This window comes from Urocitellus parryii, chromosome 12 (genome assembly GCF_045843805.1).
Source record: "Urocitellus parryii isolate mUroPar1 chromosome 12, mUroPar1.hap1, whole genome shotgun sequence".
In the NCBI taxonomy this organism is placed as follows: Eukaryota; Metazoa; Chordata; class Mammalia; order Rodentia; family Sciuridae; genus Urocitellus; species Urocitellus parryii.
In genome coordinates, this window is record NC_135542.1 from 66382571 (window position 1) to 66406899 (window position 24329).

Genomic DNA, 24329 nt, shown 5'->3' on the forward strand with positions numbered 1-24329 from the left:
TTTATTACTTAGCTACTATGAGGTAGTCATTACACTAGTGTTGGGCAAGTTGTATATTATAAAATACTTGTCTTTTAGGATTTCTCAATCAAATGGGGAGATACAAAAAGTTTCAAATGATAAAATAAGTAATAGCGTAAAGGTAAATGTATCCTAATGGCTACTATGGTTTCAACTAATACCTATACATAACTTTAGTAGTGAGTTGTATTTATTCCTTCCCCTTCTTCACCTGAAAGAATAATAATAGTAAGGCTACAGATGTGACTAAGAAATAAGTCCATGAGGCATAAGATGATCCAAATGTTTTATTTTTAAATTTTTAAAAAATTTGTTCTTTTTAGATATACATGACAACAGAATGGCATATTATACGTACAAGGAGCATAACTTAGATTCTAATTAGGATCCTATTCTTGTGGTTGTACATGATGTGGAGTTACCCTGGCCGTGTATTCAAATACAATGCTAGGAAAATTATGTCTGATTAATTCGACTGTCCTTCCTTCCCCTCTGTCTAATCCAATGGACTTCTATTCTTCCCCTCCCCACCCTTCCTTGTTGTAGGTTAACATCAAAGAGAACATTCTGTCTTTGGTTTTTTGGGACAGCTTTATTTCACTTAGCATGATATTATCCAATTCTATCTATTTACTGGCAAATGCCAATACGTTTTAGAATTTTATGATTTTGGAATCTTAACATGGTACCTATCCTAATTAATTGATACCATCCTGTGATCAAGGACAATATGGTTTTAGAGCAGAGTATCTATTAAGTGAACTAAATGAAGATCATCATAGCTTTGTGTCTAGTTCTGCTCCCTTGCTCTCAGTTAAAAAAGTTTAAGACTTTTGGATTTTAGAATCCAATTAGATTACCACTCTGTACTCTTCAAATAAAATGCAATCATTTTATAATGACAAAGTCCAACTGATTCTCTCCAATTTTCCTTCAAATCTACTTTATTCTTACGACCTTAAGTTATGCTCTCATTTTCATTTATCTGAGTTACAAGGCTTCATACTTCCAATTTATTTTCTGCAAATCTGTCAATGATACTTTTAAAGTGCAATCTGATTGCACCTACATTCTAATATTTTTAGGATACAGTGTAAATTTCTCACAAGAATTAAAAAACTATCTACACATGACCTGGCCCTGTTTACCTCTTGTAGCTCATCTTTGACCATGTTGATTACATTGCTTGTAGAATTTAATCCTGAGTTTTTACACATGCTGCTCCCTCTGCCTAGTTCCTGTGCATTTTTGACCATGGTAACCAAAGTAACTTCAAAGAAAGTAACATTTAATCAATATGTAAAACAGAAGAAACTAGTAAAAAATGAAATTAGGAAATCTTATATAAACATCCTGAGACTGAGCAAGAGTGGTGTTCCTTTATTTGGAGATGACCTCTTTGGCTTAATCAAAGTGAACGGGGAAGGGGGGAGTAGCATAAAATCAAAGAGGGACTAGATTAAGCACAGTGTTAATTATGAAACTAAATTTTATGTTTATCTATCTATCTACCTATCTATCAATCTGTTTATCTATCTATCTATCTATCTATTAGTTGTAGTTGGACACAATACCTTTATTTTACTTATTTTTATGTGGTGCTGAGGATGGAACCCAGCACCTTGCACATACTAGGTGAGTGCTCTACTGCTGAGCCTGAGCCCGAGCCCAGCCCCAGCCCCAGCCCCAATTTTATGTCTATGATATTAAAACTTTGGAGAAGTTTTAAGTTGGGAGTTGACATTAACTTATATTTTAAGGCCATTCTTCTAATTGCATAGAAAAAGAGGGCAAGTAAGAGTCTGGTTAGGAGTCTTACCGGGGTCCATGTGAATGATAACTACAGTGATGGTGGCAAACAGGGAGAAATACAAACAAATTATATATATATATATATATATTTTTTTTTTTCATTCATTCATATTGGAGGTTACTGAAGTGTTTCTGAAAGCATGTTGTATACAATTGTATGATGATTTGGGGGTATGTGAACATTTTGTTATAAAGACTTTAACTAGAATATCAAGCAATTTACTGAATATTATTCCTTGGGATGGGCTGAGCTAATTAAAATAATTAAAATTACAAACTTGGTGACATCAACACATGCCCCAAATCACAGAACTGTTTTTTTTTTTTAAAAATATTTTTTAGTTATAAATGGATCAATTATTTATTTATCTATTTATCTATTTATATTCGGTGCTAAGGATCGAACCCAGGGCCTCACACATGCCAGGCAAGTGCACTACCACTGAGCCACAACTCCAGCCCCTGGCATATACTGTTAATGAAAGGGTAAAAAAAAAATGGGAAGAATAAAAAATTGCTCTTGAACACCTGGGTATACAGCAATGAGGCATAAAGAAGAGCTGAATTAGGACTGGGGGAGCTAAAGTTCAGCTGTGGATAATTTGCTTGGGAAGCTGAGGAAATGTCCAATTGAAGACTTGTTAGGTGGGAAGCAAAATACCATATATTTCAGAAGGGTGTCTGGAATGAAGGTAATAGTTGCTATGGTAACCAAGTCCTAAGAAACCCTCAAATTCAGAAGTCACATGGAAAAAAAGTTAGAAAAGGAGACCCATGTTTAGAAGAGGAAAACCAGGAAAATGGGGAGTCAGAAAGTCAAAATAAAAGAAGGTTAGGATTAAGTGTGTTAAATTTGCTGAGAAGACCTGTAACAGGAGGAAAGCAGAGTATCACTGGGTTGAAATACATAACATCTTAGATGATCTTGGCAGAAGTTCTAATTAAGAAGCTGAAGTCAAACTCAAGCCGGTTAAAGAGAAAGTAGAATGTGGAGAAATACCCAGTAAGTGAATTAGTCATACCTAAAGGCAGACCCATTCTATGAATTCTTGCCACAAAAAAAAAGTTATTGAGACCACATTTTTTTCTGTTCTGAGTTTCCTTCAAAATTCATTTTTTTCCCTTCATTTCTGACGGTTAACCTACTAATTAAAACCAGTGATTCTTGTAAACCACATGTTAGTGAAAAATAAGTCTGTCAATGCATCTAATTTGGTGACTACTACAGGACCTTGTCAGTCTGTATTATAAATACAGACAAATGACACATATTTAACCAAAGGATTTAGTACTGCTTTTATTTATTCAGTTTTTAAAAAAAATTTTTCTGTGGTGCTGGGGATTCAACTCAGAGCCATGTGCATGTGAGGCAAGCAGTCTATCAACTGAGCTATATCCCCAGCCCCACTTATTAAATTTTTTGTCAAAAAAATTTAAAAATTATTTTTGTAGGCGGAACAGTGCAGGATGATATGGAAGATAAATGTGGTGTCTGCTTTGAGGCCAGCCTTCTCAGTATTACTAGCTGGCACGTGAGTGTAATGGAATAAGTTTCATACTACCACCTGGCAAATGCAAAATGGAAAGCTAAGATACTTGCCAAAAAAGAACTTCACAATTTCAAGAAGTCAATTAGATTTAGGTCAACAACATCTGATTACCAAGCATCTAAACATAGGTATGCTGACAGTAGCAGGCTATGAGTTTCAGAATTATTTGAGGAAATTTGAAAAACATATCCTTAAGCTTCCTGGCTATTCTGATCCAGCAAATGCAGGGTGAGATCCAGTCTATCTGCATTTCTAAAACGTTCCTCGGGATTTCTAATATATAACTAGACTGCAGAAGTTGTTACTAAAAAATCCCAAACTTATAGATGATAATCTATAACCAGGTAGAGGTATAGAATTATGAAATTGTAGTACTTGGACTTTTAGAGAATACTAAGTTAAAACTTTGTATTTTTTTTCCCCACTCAGGAAAATTAAGAATTCTAAGTAGTTTAGTTATGGATTTACCTTTTATCTTCCAGCATTTCCATTACACATGGTGCCTTCTTCTGTTCTTTATTTAACTTACATAAGTAATAGGGCTTACTTTAAACAGATGCATTTAAATTTATGGAAAAGCACAATTATTTTTCTACTTTGCTATACCCAGTTATAGCAATCAAAGCTGGAACTTGTAGATGCTTGCAGAAAGAAGGAAATGTGCATTCTAGGTTATCGTCACAGCTGAGGGGGTATCTCTATAAAGCTTCCCCAGGTCTTAGTGATCATAAAGGATAAAAACAATAGCTTTTAAACTACTCCTGTATTTATTAAAGAGGGAATAGTTGACATACTATGTGTGAAAGCAGGACCAACAGCAGGTTAAAAGAAGTACTAAAAGAGCTATTCTTGAAGTTATTGAAACATTCTAGTTTCTAAGTAATGGGAATCTGTGAGAACTGAAAAGTTGCTTCAGGGACAAATGGAGAGAAAAAAATAGTCCACCTCCTGTTTAGGGTGTGAGCTAATCTCACAGCTGCCAACCTGACAGTAATTCCTGCTTACTATTTATAAACTGAGTATAAAATGACAAAATGTTCTGAACACAATGCAATGCAAATTAAAGCAATCTAAAGGTCCAAAATTGTAGGTAAATTCAAAAGTTTACCACTATAAAGCAGGACAAGACCATGCAAAAATAAATAAATAAATAGCACAAAGAATTTAAGTGTGTAAAGAATCAAAGTGCCAAACTAAGCCAAAATGCTATAAAGAGAAAAACAATTTCAAAGGTTAAAATGTAAAGAATAAAAGTCCAGGGAGAATAGGGACCCAACTTAAAAAAGTTAAAAGCCAGAGAAACACAACCATAAAATAGTTATGAGCTAAGAGAAATGCAAAAATTGAATACAAACTAGAAAAATTAGATAAAATAAGATTAAAAAGATAGCTTCTTAAAAACATAAAATGCGTAATTTTCCATCAACAGATGAATAGATAAAATGTGATTTATATATACAACACAATGTTATTCCTACAAAAATGGATGAAGTTCTGTACATACTGGTATGAATAAACCCTGAAAACAGTATGCTAAGTAAAATAAACCAAACATAAAATTATATAAGTTATATTGTTCTACTTGTATGATATATGTAGAATAGGCAAATTTGTAAGGACAGAAAGTAGATTAGAGGTACCAGGGCCTAATGAAAAGGGACAGTGGAGAGTTAATAGGTACATTTTTGGAGGTGATGATAGAGTTTTGCAAATAGTGGTGAAAGTTGTACAACATTATGAATATAATTAATGCCACTGATCTGTACACCTAAAAATGGCTAAACTGGCATATTTTATGTTATACATGTTTTAAAACAAGAGAAAGCCAAAGATTAGTATGCAAAATAATTAAAATAAAAAAATAATGTCATAAAATTGCCAAAATATTGCAAGACTATTACCCCCAAATATAACTTAATCTAAGGAACATTAAGTAAAAGGTAGAGGATGTTTGCCAAAGAGGCAGTAGCATAAGTAGGTAGGTTCATTGCAAATAAGTAGGATGATCATATCATTTAACATCTTAACCAGGACACTTTTGAGAGGTGAGGGGACTATTAATAATCTCAAGGGACAATAGGTGTAAGAGTGGTACTGTTCCAGAGAAACTGGGATTACATTGGCAGGCACATTACAGAAGTAATGATGTGAATAATTTTTGTGTAAACTTATGTTTTTTTTTTGGGGGGGGGGATACAGATCTATAAAGAGATATGTAAGTATTCTTTTAGACTTACAGATAACTGAGACTGAAAATTTAAAAAATCAAGATAGAATAACTGAGAAAATTAGTAGCTCTAATAGTCTATCCATTATCTTAAAGCTAAAGTTAATATAAATGACCTACAAATAGGTTAACTTAAACAGTCCATACCTTACATGAGAAGCTCCGACTTGGGATGTTTCTTGCTAACTCTGATATCTTGGGTTTATTCTGTAGACACTTGGTTAGGTGATATTTTTTCAATTTTATTCTACTGTAATAATTATCAGCGAAGTTAAAGTGATTCAAATGCTGTTTCTGCATGCATTTCCCAAGGTGAGGAATACTATACTTCAAAGCTTGGAGAAATAATTTGGTCTTCTGCTGCATGATATCAAAGTCCCTGGTTTATGCTCCCTTTGGGGCTGCCAGGACACGAATGATTTAGTATAGTAGTGAGTTCTCAGGCATCTAGGATAACCAGATCTTATTATCCCTTTCCTTCATGGCTATGCACCCCATAGGTTATGAAAATCTGCAGATCGCAGGTATCTTAGGTTAAATAAATTTTAAAGACTTAAGTTAGTTCATTTAGATCATACTTCTTGACAGGTGTGACTTTAAAAGTTCCTTTTTAAAAGTCAATCTTATTAGGCTCTAGCTATGCAGTGCTAGTTCTGGTACACATTAAAGGCAAACTAAAAAAAAAAACAGAAAATAAGGAATAAACATTTGCAAATAAGTACATAGTAATGAAGAATATCAGGAACTCTGAGGGCTTTAACAAGAAAAATGGAATGAATCTTATATAATTCTGAATATATCTTTGGTATATATGTGGGGGGATCTATAGGAAAAACCCAATAACTTAATAATGTAGGGGAGATTAATATTTGTTAAGTGTTGACTGCGTGCCAGATACTTTTTTGTCTAATATAAACTTTATATGGACTTTATAAAGTAGCTGTAAAGATGCTCATTTTACAGGTGTGCAAACTGTGGCTCTGGAAGGTTTAAGCCACTGCCTCAGTTCACTAGGACAGAAAGTTGTATAGCAAAAAGCCCAATTTTGGACATAAACTGTAAGGCTTTAACTTTGAAAGGGCATTTCCCTTTTTAATTAAAAAATAGAAACACTGCAAAGATGCACAAATAAAACATGAGGTCATCTCTGGTTTCTGCTGGTAGTTGGGTTCTTTTTAACCTTGGTAGCTAGTGAAGCAGTTAAGAGTCAGAGACCTGGGTTCGGGTTTTGCACCCTGCACATAACTAGCTCTGGTCCTCAGTTTCTTCATCTGCAAAACTAAAATAATGACATCTTCTGGGATTATTGTTTAAGAATGAGGCAATTTACGTTAAAACCTTAAGTGTCTGGCACGTAGTAACCACTCAACAAAAGATAATTAATATTACTAGCTCAGGAGTAATCTAGGTATGTCGCACATTGTTGAATGTAATCATGGAATTCTACCAAAATGCCCCTTGTTGTCATGGGTAGAACACTGCGTCAGATTTAGCTCAGATCTGATCAGCGACGACGCCCCCCTCCCCCCTTAGTCTCCTTCTATGTCGCAGCAAAATAACCGGCAAGTGGGGATAGGGAGCAGCAGCCGACAATAACAAAAAAGAAAAAGGCCCCTAAATCACTCTATCTATCCCCACAGCCTCAATCCGTCACATTCTTCATCTGCACCGAGTAACGCTACGCAAGGCTAGGGAGGGGGGTGGGGAAGACAAATGGGTGTTCTTAGGAGGGTATCTATTCATTTTCTCCGTGCAACATTCCCCTCTGGGATGTGACAATCTCGGTGCAAGAGAGAGTGGTACCAGTTACCACGCAGCGAAAAGACACGGGTGAAAAAAGGGGGACCAGGGAACTGAGGGGTGGCTGGGTGGGGGGCGGGAAGGGATTATGGAAGAGACCTCCAGCACACCCCCCAATACATACGCAAATTGAAAGTCCGGCTCTGGACACAAACGACTGAAGACAGGAGGAGAACCCGAAGTTCTCAGGGAGAAGCAACAGTCACCTCAGCTGCGTCCACCCGAAGTCTGCGCTCTGCAGCCCGCAGAACTACAACCTACCCAAAGCCGCCCAGAGCTGGTTTGCAGCACGCCGGTCTACGTAACCACAATCCAGCACGAGGACTAAGCACATTTCGCCATCTTTATTGTGGTTACGGTCGGACTTTTTTATTCCTGGCTTCTATAGTCTTCCAAAATATGATCCTTTTGGGTCTGGGATAAACATTTGAGCTTGAGACGAAAGCAGGATAAAAGAAAGCAAAGAGAAAAGCACCCCACTAGCTCAGCCACTACTACCTCACATTCTGGTTTGCCCTCACTCAAGATGGCCACCAGCGAAATGGTGCAATGACGTGAGAGCGCTACCCTGGTTGCCAAGGAGACGTGAATACCGGAAATGCGGAATTCGGGGAGGGCGCGCGCGCAAGGACCATAGGCAGCTGCCTTGGCGTCACAGGTCCTGACAGGGAAGAAGTTGGCAGGTCCTGACAGGGGAGAGCTGTGGCGGCAATACCTCCAAGAACAGACTATCCCAGTGGGATGGAATCGCTAGTCGCGGACGCCGGGACCTGCGAGACTGAGCAAGCCCCCTGTGAGAGACTGGTTGTTGGAGGTACTACTCGGGAGCCTGCAGTCTCGACGCCCCTGGGAGCCGCCCGGTGGAAGCTCCTGCGGCAGGTAAGCAGATGCCTGCTCGCCTCACCTGTGCCTCTGGCCACTCCCCTGGCAGGTACCTGGAGAGCGGACTGGCACCAAGAGTTACCTCTCAGTTTGCCGGGAGCTATTGGAGAAGCGCCCTCTTGCTTCACCTAAGTCCCATCAAAAAAGAAACCGGTGGGTTTGGGCGGGTAGTGAGTCTGGCATGGCTGAGCTCCTTGGAAACTCAGATCCAAGTAGAAGACCCTTTTTAGACGTTTGTCTGGGGGGCTTTCCCTTGCTCGCCAGTCTGATCCGTGGAACCGCAGCTCCCCACCGCGCACTGCCTCTTTCCTGCTTCTGATTTGCCTCCTTCCCCAGGGTTCTTTCTTAACTCCCAGTTTGGAGGCACCGATTCCCAGTCTGCACCCCCGTCCCTATGTCTCTTGGAGATCGACGTGGTTGCCAGTGTTGGGACGATGACACCACTTGCATTGCCTTGGTTTCTTTGCATGTAGTGGAGCGTAAAGAGATCAGGAAGACTGTTTCTCTCCCTCTCTCGCCGTGATGTGAAAGGCAAAGGTTTATCCTGTGGTTTGAAATGATCAGCGGGACACTTTGTGTCCACGGTGCACTTGTCGGAGTGCGTGGGTTAAGCGTTGGTGTCTTCTAGTACTTGAGAGTTTCTGCTGTTTCGGGGTCACTCTTGTGTAGGTTTGACGGGAATTCTGATTTGTGCTCACTGACATTCTTTCCAAACTCCTTGAGGTTTCCTGCAGAAAACTTTACCCAAGTAAGCTTTCCACTTCTGCGTCTTGTATTTGGAGAAGAGTTTCCCAGCTTACTTGAAATGGTGTTTTAAGTAGTTTTTGGATTTTCTTTGGAGTTGTCTTGAGGCATGTTTCATGCAGTAGTCTGTTAGTGTTGTTTTGACATAACTCGTTAGCATTAAGATCATTAAGATCATTTCTTATTGACAGTCTTTCCAGAGCATTAACATTTTGGTTTCTCTGTAATGTTATAAATGGTATTGTAGGACAACAAAATGAATATCCTTAGAGATCATTGTCATGCGCACTGTCTATAATGAAGTAAATGTCTTTTTTTTTTTTTCAACCTGGGATTGAACCCAGGGGCACTTAACCACTAAGTTATATCCCCAGTCCTTTCATGGTTTATTTTGAGATAGGTTCTTGGTAAGTTGCTTAGGGTCTCACTAAGTTGCTGAGTGTGGCCTTAGCTGAGTCTGGCATCGAGCTTGTGATCTTTCTGCCTCAGCCTCCCTAGTTATTGGGATTACAAGGTTAAGCCACCTGGCTGGGGGAAATGTCTCTTAAAATAGAATTATCAAAGTAGTAAATATAAGCTTTAAGTTATCAAATTATATAAATATGTATATGTATATAATATCTGTATTATATATTTCATATATATATATATATAGAGAGAGAGAGAGCATTCCTAATCCGAAATTCTAGATGCTCCAAAATTTGAAACCTTTTTAAGTATTGACATGAGCCACAAGTGGAAAGTTCCATACCTGACTTCATGGATGGGTAGCAGTCAAAATGCAGGTATACTAAATATACTGTATGGAATTATTTTATGCTGTGTGTATAAGGTGTATATGAAATGTAAATGAATTTCATGTTTAGACTTTGGTTCCATCCCAAAGATAGTGCATACACACACACACACACACACACACACACACACACACACACACAAATATTCCAAAAATTCAAAATAATCTGAAACATTTCTGGTCCAAAACATTTTGGGTAAGGGATTAATTTTCATTCTTTCTCTCCCTCTATCTTTATACATATATACTTTTTAAAAATATTTATTTCTTAGTTGTAGTTGCACACAATATCACTTAGTTATTTTTATGTGGTGCTGTGGATCGAACCCAGAGTCCCGCATGTGTGAGGTGAGCGCTCTACTGTTGAGCTACAACTGGAGCCCCACATATATACATTTTTAGGTAGACACTGTCTTCTTTTGTTGCTTTGCAACAGGACTTCAGTAGTTCTTAGTATAATAAAAACCCTAATTGAACAGCACTTATAGTCATTCCAAATTGCTGTCCAAATCAATATAGTAACAAGTTCAGCTATGGCTGCCGTTTGAGCTCTGCACATTTTTACATTTAATGGTATACATGTACCTACTTGGAGTTTTAAAAATCTTTTCTACGTGCTCAGTGACTGCTCATCCTCCACTCCTCCACTCTACTTTGACAAGCCCCCAATTACCTACCCCGCCACTCCTCCCTCTGTCCCACTCACTCGCTCCTCATTCTGCTAGGAAACTCCTTTATTGTTTCAGGATTATTAGAGTCTTTCTCACTAGAATGGGAGTTCTCCCTGGGGATAGATGATGTGTTATTAATCTCTGTTATCTGTTCCTAGCACAGGGCCTAGCTAGTTGGTTTTAATGGATACTGGTAAGAGCTGGTGGAAAGTATCAGATTAAGGACAGTCTTTAAGTGGCCCATAGCCCTGAGTCCTTAGTGCAGTGTATTTGCTAGGTATTGCTGAGTAACAACAACAAAACCAAAAACAAACATCACATTGACATAAAACAGTGAGCATTTATTTTGTTTGTACATGGGCAACCTGGGAGTTGACTGATATAGGCTGGGATCAAGTGGCTTTATGCTATATGCTTGGTCCAGATGTCCCTAATCTTTGGGCCAGCTAACTGGCATATTCTTGTGGTGATGGCATAGATATAAGAGAGCAAGCCTAACTACAAAAGCACATAAGCCTCTGCTTGCATGATGTTTGCTAAAATCCTGTTGGCTAAAGTAAGATACTTGACCAAGTCCAAAGTTAGGGGACCAGGAAATATATTCTTCCCTTGGAGGTGGTAAAGAGGAAGTGAATATTTTTCTAAAATAATGTAATATAACACATATATTAAAATTTGCAAGCTCTTATTAATGTTTAAAATGGATGGACCATTCATTTCTCATTTATACCCAGAACTGGAAAACTGTGAGGAATCTAAGCATTGCTAGAGTTATGCAACTCTCTTTTTCTCCCTCTTTATTTTATTTGTTCTTTTTAGATATACATGACATTAGAGTATTTTGACATATTATCTATACATGGATTGTAACTTATTCTAATTAGGATCTCATTCTGTGATTGTATATGATGTGGAGTTTCACTGGTGGTGTATTCATATATGATCATAGAAAAGTTATGTCATTCTATTGTTTTTCCTATTTCCATCCCTTCTTCCTTCCCTTCATTCTTCTTTGTCTAATTTGTTGAAATTCTATTCTCCCCCCCACCCCACCCCCTGCTGTGTGTTAGCATTTGCATATCAGAGAGAAGAATATTCTACCTTTGTTTTTTTGGATTGGCTTTTTTCACTTAGCTTGGTAGTCTCCATATCCACCCATTTACCAGCAAAAGAGATAAAGTCATTCTTCTTTATATAGCTGAGTAATATTCCATTGTGTATATGTATGTATGTGTGTGTGTGTGTATAGATATATATCTCACATTTTCTTCATCCATTCTTCTGTTGAAGGGCACCTAGGTTCCATAGCTTTGCTATTATGAATTGACCTGCTATAGACATTGATGTGGCTACGTTACCTTAGTATGCTGATTTTAAATCCCTTAGGTATATACTGAGAAGTGGGATACTGAGTTAAATGGTGGTTCCATTCCAAGTTTTCTACAGAATCTCCATACTGCTTTCCAGAGTGGTTGTACCAATTTGCAGTCCCACCAGCAATGAATGAGTTACATTCCCTGGACATCCTCACAAACATTTATTGTTACTTGTATTCTTGATTGTTGCCATTCTGACTGGAGTGAGGTGGAATCTCAGTGTAGTTTTAATTTGCATTTCTCTAATTGCTAGAGATGTTGAACATTTTTTCATGTATTTGTCAATCATTTGTATTTCTTCTGTGAAGCATCTGTTCAGTTCCCCTGCTCATTTATTGATTGGGTTTTTTTTGGGGGGTGTTAAGTTTTTTGAGTTTTTTTATATATATCCTAGAAATATATGCAAAAATTCTTAATAAAATATGTAAACATATTAAAAAGATAAAAACATATTAAAAAAGATGATCAAGTCAGTTTCAACCCAGGGATGCAAGGTTAGCGCAACATATGGAAATCATTAATCAGTAGACTTAAAGACAAGAATTATGTGATTATCTGAATAGATGTAGAAAAAGCATTTGACAAAATACAGCATCCATTTATGTTCGAAACACTAGAAAAACTAGGAATGGTAGGAACATACCTTAACATTGTAAAAGCTATATGCATAAAACCAAGCCCAACATCATTCTAAATGGAGAAGAATTGAAAGCATTCCCTCTAAAATCTGGAACAAGACAGGGATACCCTCTTTCACCATGTCTATTCAACATAATCCTTGAAACTCTAGCCAGAGCAATTAGGCAAAAGAAAGAAATTAAAGGGTTACAAATAGGAAAAGAAGAGCTCAAACTATGCCTGTTTGCCCATGACATGATTCTCCACCAGAAAACTTCTAAAACTCATAAACAAATTCAGCAAAGTAGCAAGATATGAAATTAGCACGTATAAGTCAATTGCATTCCTATATACAATGATGAAAGAGAAATTAGGAAAACCATCTCATTCACAATAACCTCAACAAACAAACAAACAAACAAACAAACAAAAACTTGGGAATCATTTTAACGAAAGAGGTGACAGACTTCTACACTGAAAACTACAGAACACTAAAGAAAGAAATTGAAGACCTTAGAAGATGGAAAGATCTCCCATGTTCTTGGGTAGGCAGAATTAATATTTTCAAAATGGCCATACTACCAAAAGTGCTATACAGATTTAATGCAAATCCTGTTAAAATTCCAATGATGCTCTTCATAGAAATAGAAAAAAGCAATCATGCAATTCATTTGGAAAAATAAGAGGCCCAGAATAGCCAAAGCAATCCTTAACAAGATAAGTGATGCAGGAGGCGTCACCACACCAGACCTTAAATTATACTACAGAGCTATAGTAACAAAAACAGCATGGATTGGCACCAGAACAGACATGAAGATCAGTGGAACATTGAAGACACTGAGACAAACCCACATGAGTACAATTTTCTTATACTAGACAAAGTTGCCATGAACATACATTGGACAAAAGATAGCCTCTTTAACAAATGGTGCTGGAAAAACTGAAAATCCATATGTAGCAGAATGAAATTAGACCTTTATCTCTAACCCTACACAAAACTCAAGTCAAAGTGGATCAGGGATCTTGACGTTAGATCAGAGACCCTGTGCCCGCAAGATGAAAGAGTAGGCCCAACTCTCCATCGTGTCAGCTTAGGAACCGATTTCCCCCACAAGACTCCTAAATTGCAAGAAGTCAAGTCAAGGACCAACAGATGGGATTGTATCAAACTAAAAAACTTCTTCACAGCAAAGGAGACAGTCAAGAATGTGAAGTGAGAACCTCCAGAATGGGAGAAAATCTTTGCCACCTTTACTTCAGAAAGAGCATTAGTCTCTGGATATACATTATATAAAGAATTCTCTCATGTGTGTCAGCTGCATAGCATCTGTTTGTGACTGCTTCTGTAGGGCTCCAGTGTTCTCTCACAGCCCTTCACTTATGTTAACTGTTTGAAATCCTATAATTTTGAATTTGCATATTTTTTCAAAATGAGAATTTAAAACTAGTTATTTTTATTTAACTATACCATAGAAAGATTCAGATTTAGTTTTTATTCCAGAATTATTTTTTTCACACATATAAATGTGTGCTCTGGACCCCAAATAAGTCTGTTTTAATAGCAAAGGTTAAAATACTTTTCTTATCTTCTGTATGCTTTTTTAAATTTAATTTTTTATTGGTGCATTATAATTATACCTAATTATAGGATTCACTATGACATATCTTTATTATTTATTGGTACTGGGGATTGAACTCAGAGGCATTCAACTACTGAACCACATCCCCAGCCCTATTTTGTATTTTATTTAGAGACGAGGTCTCACTGAGCAATTCATGCTTAATACCTTGCTTTTGCTGAGGCTAGCTTTGAACTTGTGATCCTCTGTCTCAGCTTTCTGAGCTGCTGGGATCCCAGGCATGTGCCAGCTTATTATGACATATTTTTACATGCATATATTATAATTTGGTCAGTTTCATTCCTTAGTACCTCCCCTTTTCCTTCCCTCCTCCCTTCCTCTACTTGTTTCCCTTCCAGCAATTCACATTTTTGAGAGAAAACCTGGTTGGCCTAGTTCATTATTGTTACCAGGTTGTACAAGTTGCAGGCATTGGTGTCTAGTGCCTACTTTGTTTAATTAGATGAGATCTGGAAGTCAGTGGCTCAGTAGCCATAGACGTTGTGGACGTTGATTTATTTTCCTGGGTCTCTTTACTTTTCTTGAGTCTCTTTACTTGGTAGTGAGGATGTGGCTCAGTGGTAAAGCATGCTTGCTTAGTTATTTATGAGGCCCTGGGTTGGATCCCAGCACCACCAAAAACAAAAACTAAAACTGAAAAACAAACAACTTACAGGAGTTCTTTTAAGACTTTTTCCATTTACGATTATTTTACAGTGTAATTATTTGCCAGTGCTAGAAATAATTTCATTTTCTGTTTTCTACTCCTATTTATTTTGTGTATTCCTAACACAGATTTTTTTTTTTTTTAAATTTAACATTTAAAAACATTGCTTATTGGGCCAGGTGTTGTGGCACACCTAAAATCCTAGTGTCTCAGGAGGCTCAGGTAGGAGGATTGCAAGTTGTAGGCCAGCTTCAGCCTTTAACAAAGCCCTAAGCAACTTATTGAGACCCTAAACATAAATATAAAAAGACATGGGATGTAGCTCAGTGGTGAAATTCCCCTGGTTCAATCCCCAGACCAAAACAAAAACAAATCCCTTGTTGCCTATTGGATAGATATGCACAAACTCAGCTGAGATTGTCATAGTATGTTCTTTACAATATTGAAAACTAGAACTAATCTTGTGCAAAGAACAATTTTAATTATTCACAATTTTAACAATTTTAATCAGCTGGAATTAGTTGACCCTTTAAGAATTTACGATAGCTACTTGTTTATGTATGTATAGATGGATGTGTAATAGTGCTAAATGGTGGATTCTGGGTGAATTTTTACTTCTCTGTACTTAAGCTTTTTTTTTTTTTTTTTTTTTTTTTTTTACAGTGAACATAATTATTTTCAAACCATCTTTCATCTATTCCAAGGTGCACATTTAAAAATTTTAACCACTTTGCAATTGGGATATGTCTATTAGTTGATGACATGCCATGGTCAAATGACAGTCTATTCAATATATAACATCAGAAGAAAGAAAAAACTTGAATTTTATAAATAGTAGTATTTCATATTTGATGAATAACAGTTATGGGGAGGACTTTCCATTTTGAGTTAAACATTGATGACCCTTGACTACCAGAAAGATAATTCCATGTGAGTGATTAAAATTGTTCTTTGCACAAGATGCTATTCAGTAGAAGACCTGTTATTTGAATTGGTTAATTGACAAAGTTGTTTAAAGAAATGAATAATAAAAATGATATACATTGCAAAGTGAAGTTACAATCCGAGTGACAAATCCTTCTAGATATTTATAATAAGTTCTCCAACTTTTTAAGAAAATATTTTTTTAGTTGTAGATGGACACAATACCTTTATTTACTTTTATGTGGTGCTGTGGATCAAACCCAGTGCCTCACACATGCTAGGCAAGTGCTCCACCACTGAGCCCCAGCCCCAGCCCCAGTTCTCCAAATTTTTATAATTAACTTCCTATTGAGAGTAAAATTTTAAGCAACTTATATTCACCCCCAACTTTTTTTTTTTTTTTTTTAATTTGAGAGGGTTGCTGTGTTATCCAGGCCTAGCCTTCAGCTCCTGGTCTTAAGTGATCTTCCTGCCTTAACCTCCTGAGTAGCTGTGCCACCACACCTGGCTAACAACTTTCCTTTATCAGGCAAATTTACCTTTATCTTTCCAAACCATTCCACATAGTTACACAAACATTCAACCAAGTTGTGAAAGCAACAACTCTCTCTTAGCATTGTTTTGTTAGATTTTGTAATATTTAATTGAAAAAAAATTAATTATTTGTCAAATATTAAAATTGTTATTTGAAGAAAAACTGGTATAAATGAGTTTGTGAAAAGGCACAATTAACTTGACAAGCATACAATCAATAGGGAAAGGCAAGAATAGTGCATTGACCATCACCTTTCAGCTTACATGGTCCAGTTTGAATATTTAGTAGAATAAAGAGTGTCTGTTAATCTAGAATAGTTAAGACAGCTAGTAACTATATTTTGTGCTCTGTTCAGCCTCTGATTCTATTGTAGGAAATGAGTAAGAGACACTAGAGACCACATCTTAGAAATGGTTGTGTGTTGTACTTGTGATCTTGCCCTGAGGGACCATTTATGACTTTTCTTAGCATTACTTAACTTCTGCAGCAATGGCTCAACAGTTTGGGTCTTCAGTGAATCCTATGCCTTTTGAAGCTTTCAAACAACCTCATATTTTTTTCACTGTCTACATATTTTTTATTTTATACTGCCTTCTTGTATTATAAATTCTCAGTAGAAAAAGAAGCAACATTGCTCTCTCACCCCTAGTTTTTGCCATTTTAGGAAGCTACTATATTTAGGTATGATCTCATGGCTTTAGTTAAGACTCCAAATATTATTTATAAAGTTTATATCCTTCTTGCTCTGAACTGAATTCAAGGGTGTTTTCTAACCCTTTGCTTTCATTTCTACCCTCATATAACTACTTTTCTCAAGTTGTTTATTGTTGAATTGGGCAAATGGAGTAAGGAGAATATCTTAGTGTCTTGAACTTACTTTATGTTTTATTGCAGAATATCTAACATTGTTTTGGTGCAGTGGGAAGAGCACTGACATCAGCCACATCTAGAGCTTAATCCAGGCCTGGGCCTACCACTTACTATTTAACTCTTTATTGGGGTTCCCAATCAAGTGTGTAGATCTTTATGGAATGTACTTTTGTTTTAACTTTATTCTTTGTTTTATATACCTACTTTTGCTTTCCATTTTTCTTTCTCATCTACGTTTCATCAAGTGTTATTTTGTTGTGTTGTGGATCTTCTTAATCCCATGTTAATTCCTTTTGTAGCAGGTGTGACATAAATAAATCTCCTGCACATAGTGGGAATTTGGGTAACTTTTAACTTTCTAAGCCTCATTTATTTATTAAGTGGTCACCATAACTCATACTTTGGAAGGTTATTTTGAGGATATGAGATAATGTATGTAATATATTTGGGTCAGAATCTGCCACATCATAGACTCAAAATGAATACTAAGTATTTTTATCATTATGATTTTTCCTAGTTATTGAATTCTCTTTGGAGCTTCTGTGATGGGCCATTTAAAAAAATTTTTAGTATTATTTTATTTTTTAACAGAAGTGTTAGCCTCTTCTCCTTATTTTCATTCCCTCTTTTTAACATGGTTGAAGTAATGTAGAATCTTAAATGCTTTCCCTCTGGCTTTGTTTGATTCTCCTTGATCTGTCTTCTGTCTTGAGATCTGGATAGACCTAATTCTTCTTCCTTTGAAAGATTTTTGGAGAAAATCCTAACTTTTGACTCATGATTTTAGAAATTCTAGCCCAGGGACAACTGGATGCGTTGCTTTTTGGCCTCTGATGGGGATGCTGTGGAGCAATGGCAGGGCGTGTGATGGATCAGACGGCTTGCTTCATGGCAGGAAGCAAGAGAAAGCTCCACAGTCCCCATTGAGGGCACACTCTCAGTGACCCAAGGACTTCTCCCTTGGCCCCTTCTCCTGAAGGTTCTACTGTTGACAGCCATCCATGGGCTGTCTGTGGACTGCATCAGCATCACAGCCTACTGAATGGGAGAATCTGGTGTCTGGGAATTTCCAGTGAACATTTCCTCTGGCTGACTGTCCACACACAATGTGAGCCCTGTTCAAGCTCTGCTCAAGGTCCCACACAGCACAGGGGACCATGACCGTGACCTACTGCAGCTGCACAGCCCCTCTGAGATGGGTGTGACCTGCCAAGATACCAGTCAACCTGCTAACCACAAGACATTAGGAAGAAAGAGAGAGAGAGAGAGAGAGAGAGAGAGAGAGAGAGAGAGAGAGAGAAAGAAAATGAGAATTTAAAAAAATATTTATTTTTCAGTGGACACAACGTCTTTATTTTATTTATATGTGGTGCTGAGGATCGAACCCAGCACCCTGCACATGCCAGGCAAGTGCGTTACTACTTGAGACACATCCCCAGCCCAACACAGGAGCCATTTTCTACTTGTCTAGCTCCAGCTCCTGTGTGGACTGGACCTATCAGTGACTCCATCTTTTGAACCTATCTTTCAGACTTTGTCTTTTGTTCTTTGGTAAACTTTATTTAGTGTTCTTCACTAAAGTTTATTCTAAACTTTAATTTCTTAGGTAGCTTACATCCTCCTAAACAGGAAGAAGAACCCCCCCCCCCCAGGAGGCACTGGACACTTGCCCATATTCCACCACCTCCCAATAATGTCACCTGGGGGATCAAGCCTTTAACACATGGGCCTTTAGGGGACATTTAGTATCCACACCATAGCATTCCTCTGTCTGACCTGCTATATCCTGGCGTAAAATACCTGTCTCTGATGGGGCTTTGGTTTTTCTTGACTTCCCACTAATGGCACTTAGATTCTCCTAGTCTCTTTGTCCTTTTGGATTTTTGCTAGTTTTGTTCCCTTTCTGATATTTTAGGGAGTTTTGGGAGGGTTAGGAGATAACTATATATGTGTTTTGTCCACCTTGTTTAGCACAAAGTGTGTTTATTGAGCACTGACTCTAAGGAGAAACTTCTTATGTGGTATAGATTGTCTTTTATAATTTTTACCAGTGGCTTTCCGTGTACAGCTGTTGTGCGTCAGGTACTTTATTAGCAGCTGCAAGGCAAACATTACTGTTCCTTTTTACAGTGGAAGAGACTGGGCTGAAAGGATTGTAAAGATGCTTATACTCATGCAACTCTCAAGGGACAGGTTTTCTACAAGGGCCCTTGCTCATTTTCTGAGTGACACTGCTTGTAGAAAATATTGGTTAATAGGACTCTCACGTACTTATGTTCAGTTTAGTTAGTTCTGAAGTAAACAGTTCAGATTAATAAATGAGTCTTTGTGTTTAGTTGCATACAGTGTTTATCTGATGGGCCTGGGGTCCCTAGAAGTCAGTGCTTTTTTTTTTTTGTCTTCTTCTGGGAACATCTTGACATAATCTTATTTGCTATGACATTGATCTTAGATTAAATTGTTCATTAATTTAGAGGAATAATAAAATAACTTGACTTTGAGCAATTTCCTTTACTCCAGATAATTCCATTTGAATATTATTTAATTATATACATAGGAGTTGGAAGAAGACATTCTAGAAGTGGTAGATGATAAGGTTATTAACTTGATGGAAGATTTTCTTATCTTCTCAGCTCACAAAGCTACAGATATTATTCATTTCCTTAAAAATATCTGGATCTTAATTTAAGCTATTTTCCCCTCAAGATATATTCATGCTGCAACATTTTCTTGCATGGTTTGAAACTCAGTTTGCCCTTCTAAACATAAAAATTATGACATTGTTGGAATAAGGGTTCCTTTTCAGAGAATAGTAACCACTGTAGCTGCTTTTGAGTAGAAAGGATATTTAGTAGAGTGAATCAAGCATTTACAGACTCACTGGAGGGACGGGAGAAGCAGCCTAAGAATGAGTCCCTAGAATAACACAAAGCTGGCTTGCCAAGACAAATGGGAAGAGCCTGAAGCTGGCTCTAGGATCACAAGACTTAGCTATGATCTCTATTGATAAGAAAGCTGCTGCCAGGACTACAGACTATAGAAACACACCTTCCCTGCCATGTCTGTACCTGCAGAAGTGATGCCACTGTGCTGCTTCTCACCTGGCATTCAATGAAGAGCAATATTGTGACCTTTGCTAAAGCTGTTGCCAAAGAACAAAACATCTTTACAACTATTCTTGCTAGTACCATCTTTTCTTATTTCATATCACATGTTAGTGCATCTGATTGGCTAAACCAAAATCTGAAACTCGGACTCCTAGGGATTTTGGGAAATGAAGTTTCTAGCTTTCTAACTCTAATATAGGAAGGTATCTTAGAAAGAAGTTGGAATGGATATTTGTGGCTGGTCTACCATAGTCTCTCTAAGCAGAGGTGTTAAGAGTCCTTAGACTGCTTGGTTGTTAACCCTGGCTTTACCTCTTACTAGCACTCTGATCTTGGGCAAGTTACATAAGCTTTCTGTGCCTCGGTTTCCTCTCTCAGTGAGTATTTATCTAATAGGGTTGTTTGAGGGTTTAATGAATATAGTAAGATTTGCATTAATTCTTACACATTGGTGTAATTTTCTTTTGGGCAATCTGGGACTGGAGTTTTCTTTGCAGTAGGATTTTTATTTACAAATTCAATTTTTAAAATAGAAATATTCAGATTTCAAAAATTTCTTCTTGTGTCAGTTTAGTGGTTGTGTTTTCAAGGATTTTTGTTCATTCCATCTAAATGTTTTAAATTTTTTTTGTTTAGTTATAGTTGGACACAATGCCTTTATTTTATTTATTGTTATGTGGTGCTGAGGATCAAGCACAGTGCCTCCCACGTTCTAGGTGAGTGCTCTACCACTGAGCCACAACCCTAGCACCTCCATCTAAATTTTCTAGGTTAATTTTCATAATATACTTTCCTATTATTTTTTAATGACAACAGCATCTATACTGATCTCCCTATGTATCATATTGATTTTTACACCTCTTTTTTTCTTATTGGCCTTATCAAGGATTTATTAGTTTTGTTAATCTTTCAAAGAAATGACTTTTATTATTGTCAATTCTCCTTGCTTTATGTTTGCTTTCTACATCACTAACTTCTACTTTTTTGGTATTTAATTTGCTGCTTTTCCTGGTTTTTACAATGAATACCATTTTAGTCAGCTTTTTTGCTGCTGTGACTGAAAGACCCGACCAGAACAATTATAGAGGAGGAAAAGTTTATTTAGGGGCTGATGGTTTCAGAGGTCTTAGTCCATAGAAGGCTGGCTGATTCCCCAGGGCTTGAGGTGAGGCTGAACATCATGGCAGAAGAGTGTGGCAGAGGGAATTGACTCACATGATGTTCAGGAAGGGGAGAGAGAGAGAGAGAGAGAGAGAGAGAGAGAGAGAGAGAGAGATGTCTCCACTTCCCAGATATATATACTTCCCAAATATGTACTCCAGAGCCATGCCCCAATGCCCTACCTCCTCCAACTACATCCTACCTGCCTTCAGTTACCACTTAAATCCTATCAGGATCAATTCACTGATTGGTTTAGGCTCTCACAACCCGATCACTTCTCCTCTGAACCTTCTTGCATTGTCTCACATGTGAGCATTTGGAGGATTCCTCACATCCAACCCATAACATTCTGCCGCTGGCCACCCATAGCTCACACTCATCTGACAATGCAAAATACATTTAGTCCATTCTCGAGAGTTCCCATAGTCTTAACAGTTCTGAGATTGCTCATAATTCAAGTCCAAAGTCTTCTCCGAAGTTCAAGGCAATATCACATTGTGAGCTCATGTTAAATTAAAAGCTATTTATAAGTATTCAATATATAAAGGTATAGAGTAAACATTTCCATTCACAAAAATTGAGACATAGAAAGAAGGGACCCTATGTAGTTCTATGTCCCACATCTGGTGTGCATGATATGATGTCCTCTTCAAAGGGCTTGTTTCGATCCGCCCCTGTGGCTCTGTTGGTTGCAGCCCAAGTGGCCTTTCTGTTGGCTTGTCTCTGGTCAATTCCTGCAGCCTTCCTAGGATGATGTCCCAAGTTATTGGCATTTTTTAATCTTGGGGAATTTCGACCCTCTTGCGCTTTTCCTGGTCTCCCAGGCCTTCCTTTGAAATCTTGGTGGAAGCCTCCATGACCCCCTAACTCCAGCATCCTGTGTTCCTGAAGAACCAGCACCACATGGTTGATGCCAAGGTCGGCTGCCATCTTGAGCAGTAGCCAACCCTCCAGGGACTCTGGCTGCATCAGCATCTGAGTGCCTGGGTGGCTGAGCACATAGAACAAAACTCCTAGGCCCATTGTGCAAGGAGGATTCCATATTGGTTTCTTCTCAAGAGAATTTTTACCTTTACTTCCTTGAGTCTGAGATGGGTATGGTCTTGCCAATTCCTGAGAAGGCCCTCAAGCCATCTTTCTTTCTTTTTTTTTTTTTTTGTGGTGCTGAGGATTGAACCCAGGGCCTTGTGCATGCTAGGAAAGTACTCTACCAACTGAACTATGTCCCCAGTCCTCAAGCCATCTTTCTTGTTGTTTCTGGGCAAAGGCTTTAGCATTTGTTTAATATTGATAATGTCTTTAACAAGTGCAGCTTCTTTAGCCCCAGTTTTTTTCCCCACCTTTTAAGTCAAAGTTTTTCTAATCTTTCTGTTCTGCTTTCTGTTCCTAATTATTACAATAAATTTGGCTAAAAGCTGACAGCAATATCCATGCCACTGCCTGAATGCTATGCTGCCTATATATTTTTTCTGCCAGATTAAGAAGTCCATTGCTTTTAAAATCAGCTTCATAGAAAGTGTCACACACAGGCAAAATGCAGACAACTTCTCAGCCAGAACATAACACAAATGGTGTCCACTCCAATTCCAAAGTGTCCTCCTTTTCCTCTTGAGCCCTGTGATTACTGTTCACAGTTCTGTTGGTATTCTGGTCTTCTGCACTCCCACCAGAATTGTCCATTAAGCTCTGCTTACAACAATATAAGGCATTTCCAGCTTGCACTGCCAAGCATCTCAAAATTCCTCCCACCAATACCAAAAAGCTCCAAAACCTTCTGAACCACCTGGTCAGGTTAGTCACAGCAATGACCTGACCCCACTATCGGTACCAATTTCTGTTTTAGGCAGCTTTCTTCATTGCTGTGACTAACTGACCTGACAAGAACAATTGTAGAGGAGGAAAAGTTTATTTGAGGGCTTTTGGTTTCAGGGGTCTTAGTCCATAGAAGGCCAGCTCCATTCCTCAGGGCTTGAGGTGAGGCTGAACCATCATGGTGGAAGAGTGTGGCAGAGGGAATCGGCTCACATGATCATCAGAAAGCAGAGGGAGAGAGAGAGAGAGAGAGAGGGAGAGAGAGCTTCACTTGTCACATACATATATATACCCCTAGCCACGCCCCAGTGTCCCACTGCCTCCAGCCAGACCCTACCTTGCTTTCTGTTACCACTCAGTTAATTCCATCAGGTGATTAATTCACTGATTGGTGAATCAGTTCTCCTCTGAACCCTTTCACATTATCTCATACTGAGCTTTTGGGGGGACACCTCACATCCAAACCATAACAAATACTTATCAACTTTTGGCCTTTCCATAAATTTCTCTGTAAGTGTATGTTGAGTTGCATTTCAAATGTGTTGAAGTGTATTTTTATCCAGAAACTTTTGAAATCCCATTGTGTTTTTTTCCTTTTCTTTGGTTCATGTGATTTAGAAGTATATTTCTTATCTATGTATTTCCAAATACATATGGCCTTTCAGTTATCTTTTATTTTTTTAAGAAAATACTTTATATTTTGAAAATTTTTCCATCAGGAGAAATATTGACATATTCACAGCTGGAGAGAATAATAGTATGATAATCTCAGGTGTGCATAAGCTTCAACAATTTTTATCCCATGATCAACTTTGTTTCCTTTCTATTCTACTACTTCTTCCCCACTAGTTTATTTTAAAGCAAATCTCAGATATACTATAATTTTTCTATAAGTATTTCACTATCTCTAAAGGATGAAATTAACAAAATACAATCACAATCATATCAAACTCAGACTATTCCATTGATATCATGAAATATCTGGTCAGTTTTCAAAATTTCCCATCTGTCTTATAGTTTTTCTTAACAACTTGATTATTATTAAGCCTCATAAATCTTTTTAAACTGTACATTTCCTCTGTATTGACTTTTTTCACCTTTACCATTTAATTATTGAAGAAACTTTTTATTTTTACC

At 37.6% G+C, this 24329-nt stretch overlaps 2 protein-coding genes across 6 annotated transcripts in view; one reads left to right on the top strand and one right to left on the bottom strand.

Moving 5' to 3' along the window:
- Prepl (prolyl endopeptidase like) overlaps nucleotides 1–7691 on the bottom strand; it is a 34644-nt gene extending 26953 nt beyond the window's left edge. For 2 of the 5 annotated variants that reach the window (XM_026385692.2, XM_077791751.1), the window contains exon 1: nucleotides 7535–7690. Coding sequence is in view for 1 of the 5 variants with exons in the window: in XM_026385690.2 (XP_026241475.1) it covers nucleotides 5758–5976 (219 nt within the window). In the remaining 4 variants the exon portion in view is untranslated. Of the gene's footprint in view, nucleotides 1–5757; nucleotides 6012–7534 lie in introns of all 5 variants that reach the window. The other 3 variants (XM_026385690.2, XM_026385695.2, XM_026385693.2) reach the window with 3 other exon arrangements.
- Nucleotides 7692–8100: 409 nt separating this feature from the next.
- The window catches only part of Camkmt (calmodulin-lysine N-methyltransferase), a 392271-nt gene continuing 376042 nt past the window's right edge, over nucleotides 8101–24329 (top strand). The window contains exon 1 of the mRNA XM_026385748.2: nucleotides 8101–8289. Within this exon, the coding sequence (XP_026241533.2) occupies nucleotides 8152–8289 (138 nt within the window). The 5' untranslated portion in view covers nucleotides 8101–8151. The remainder of the gene's footprint in view (nucleotides 8290–24329) is intronic.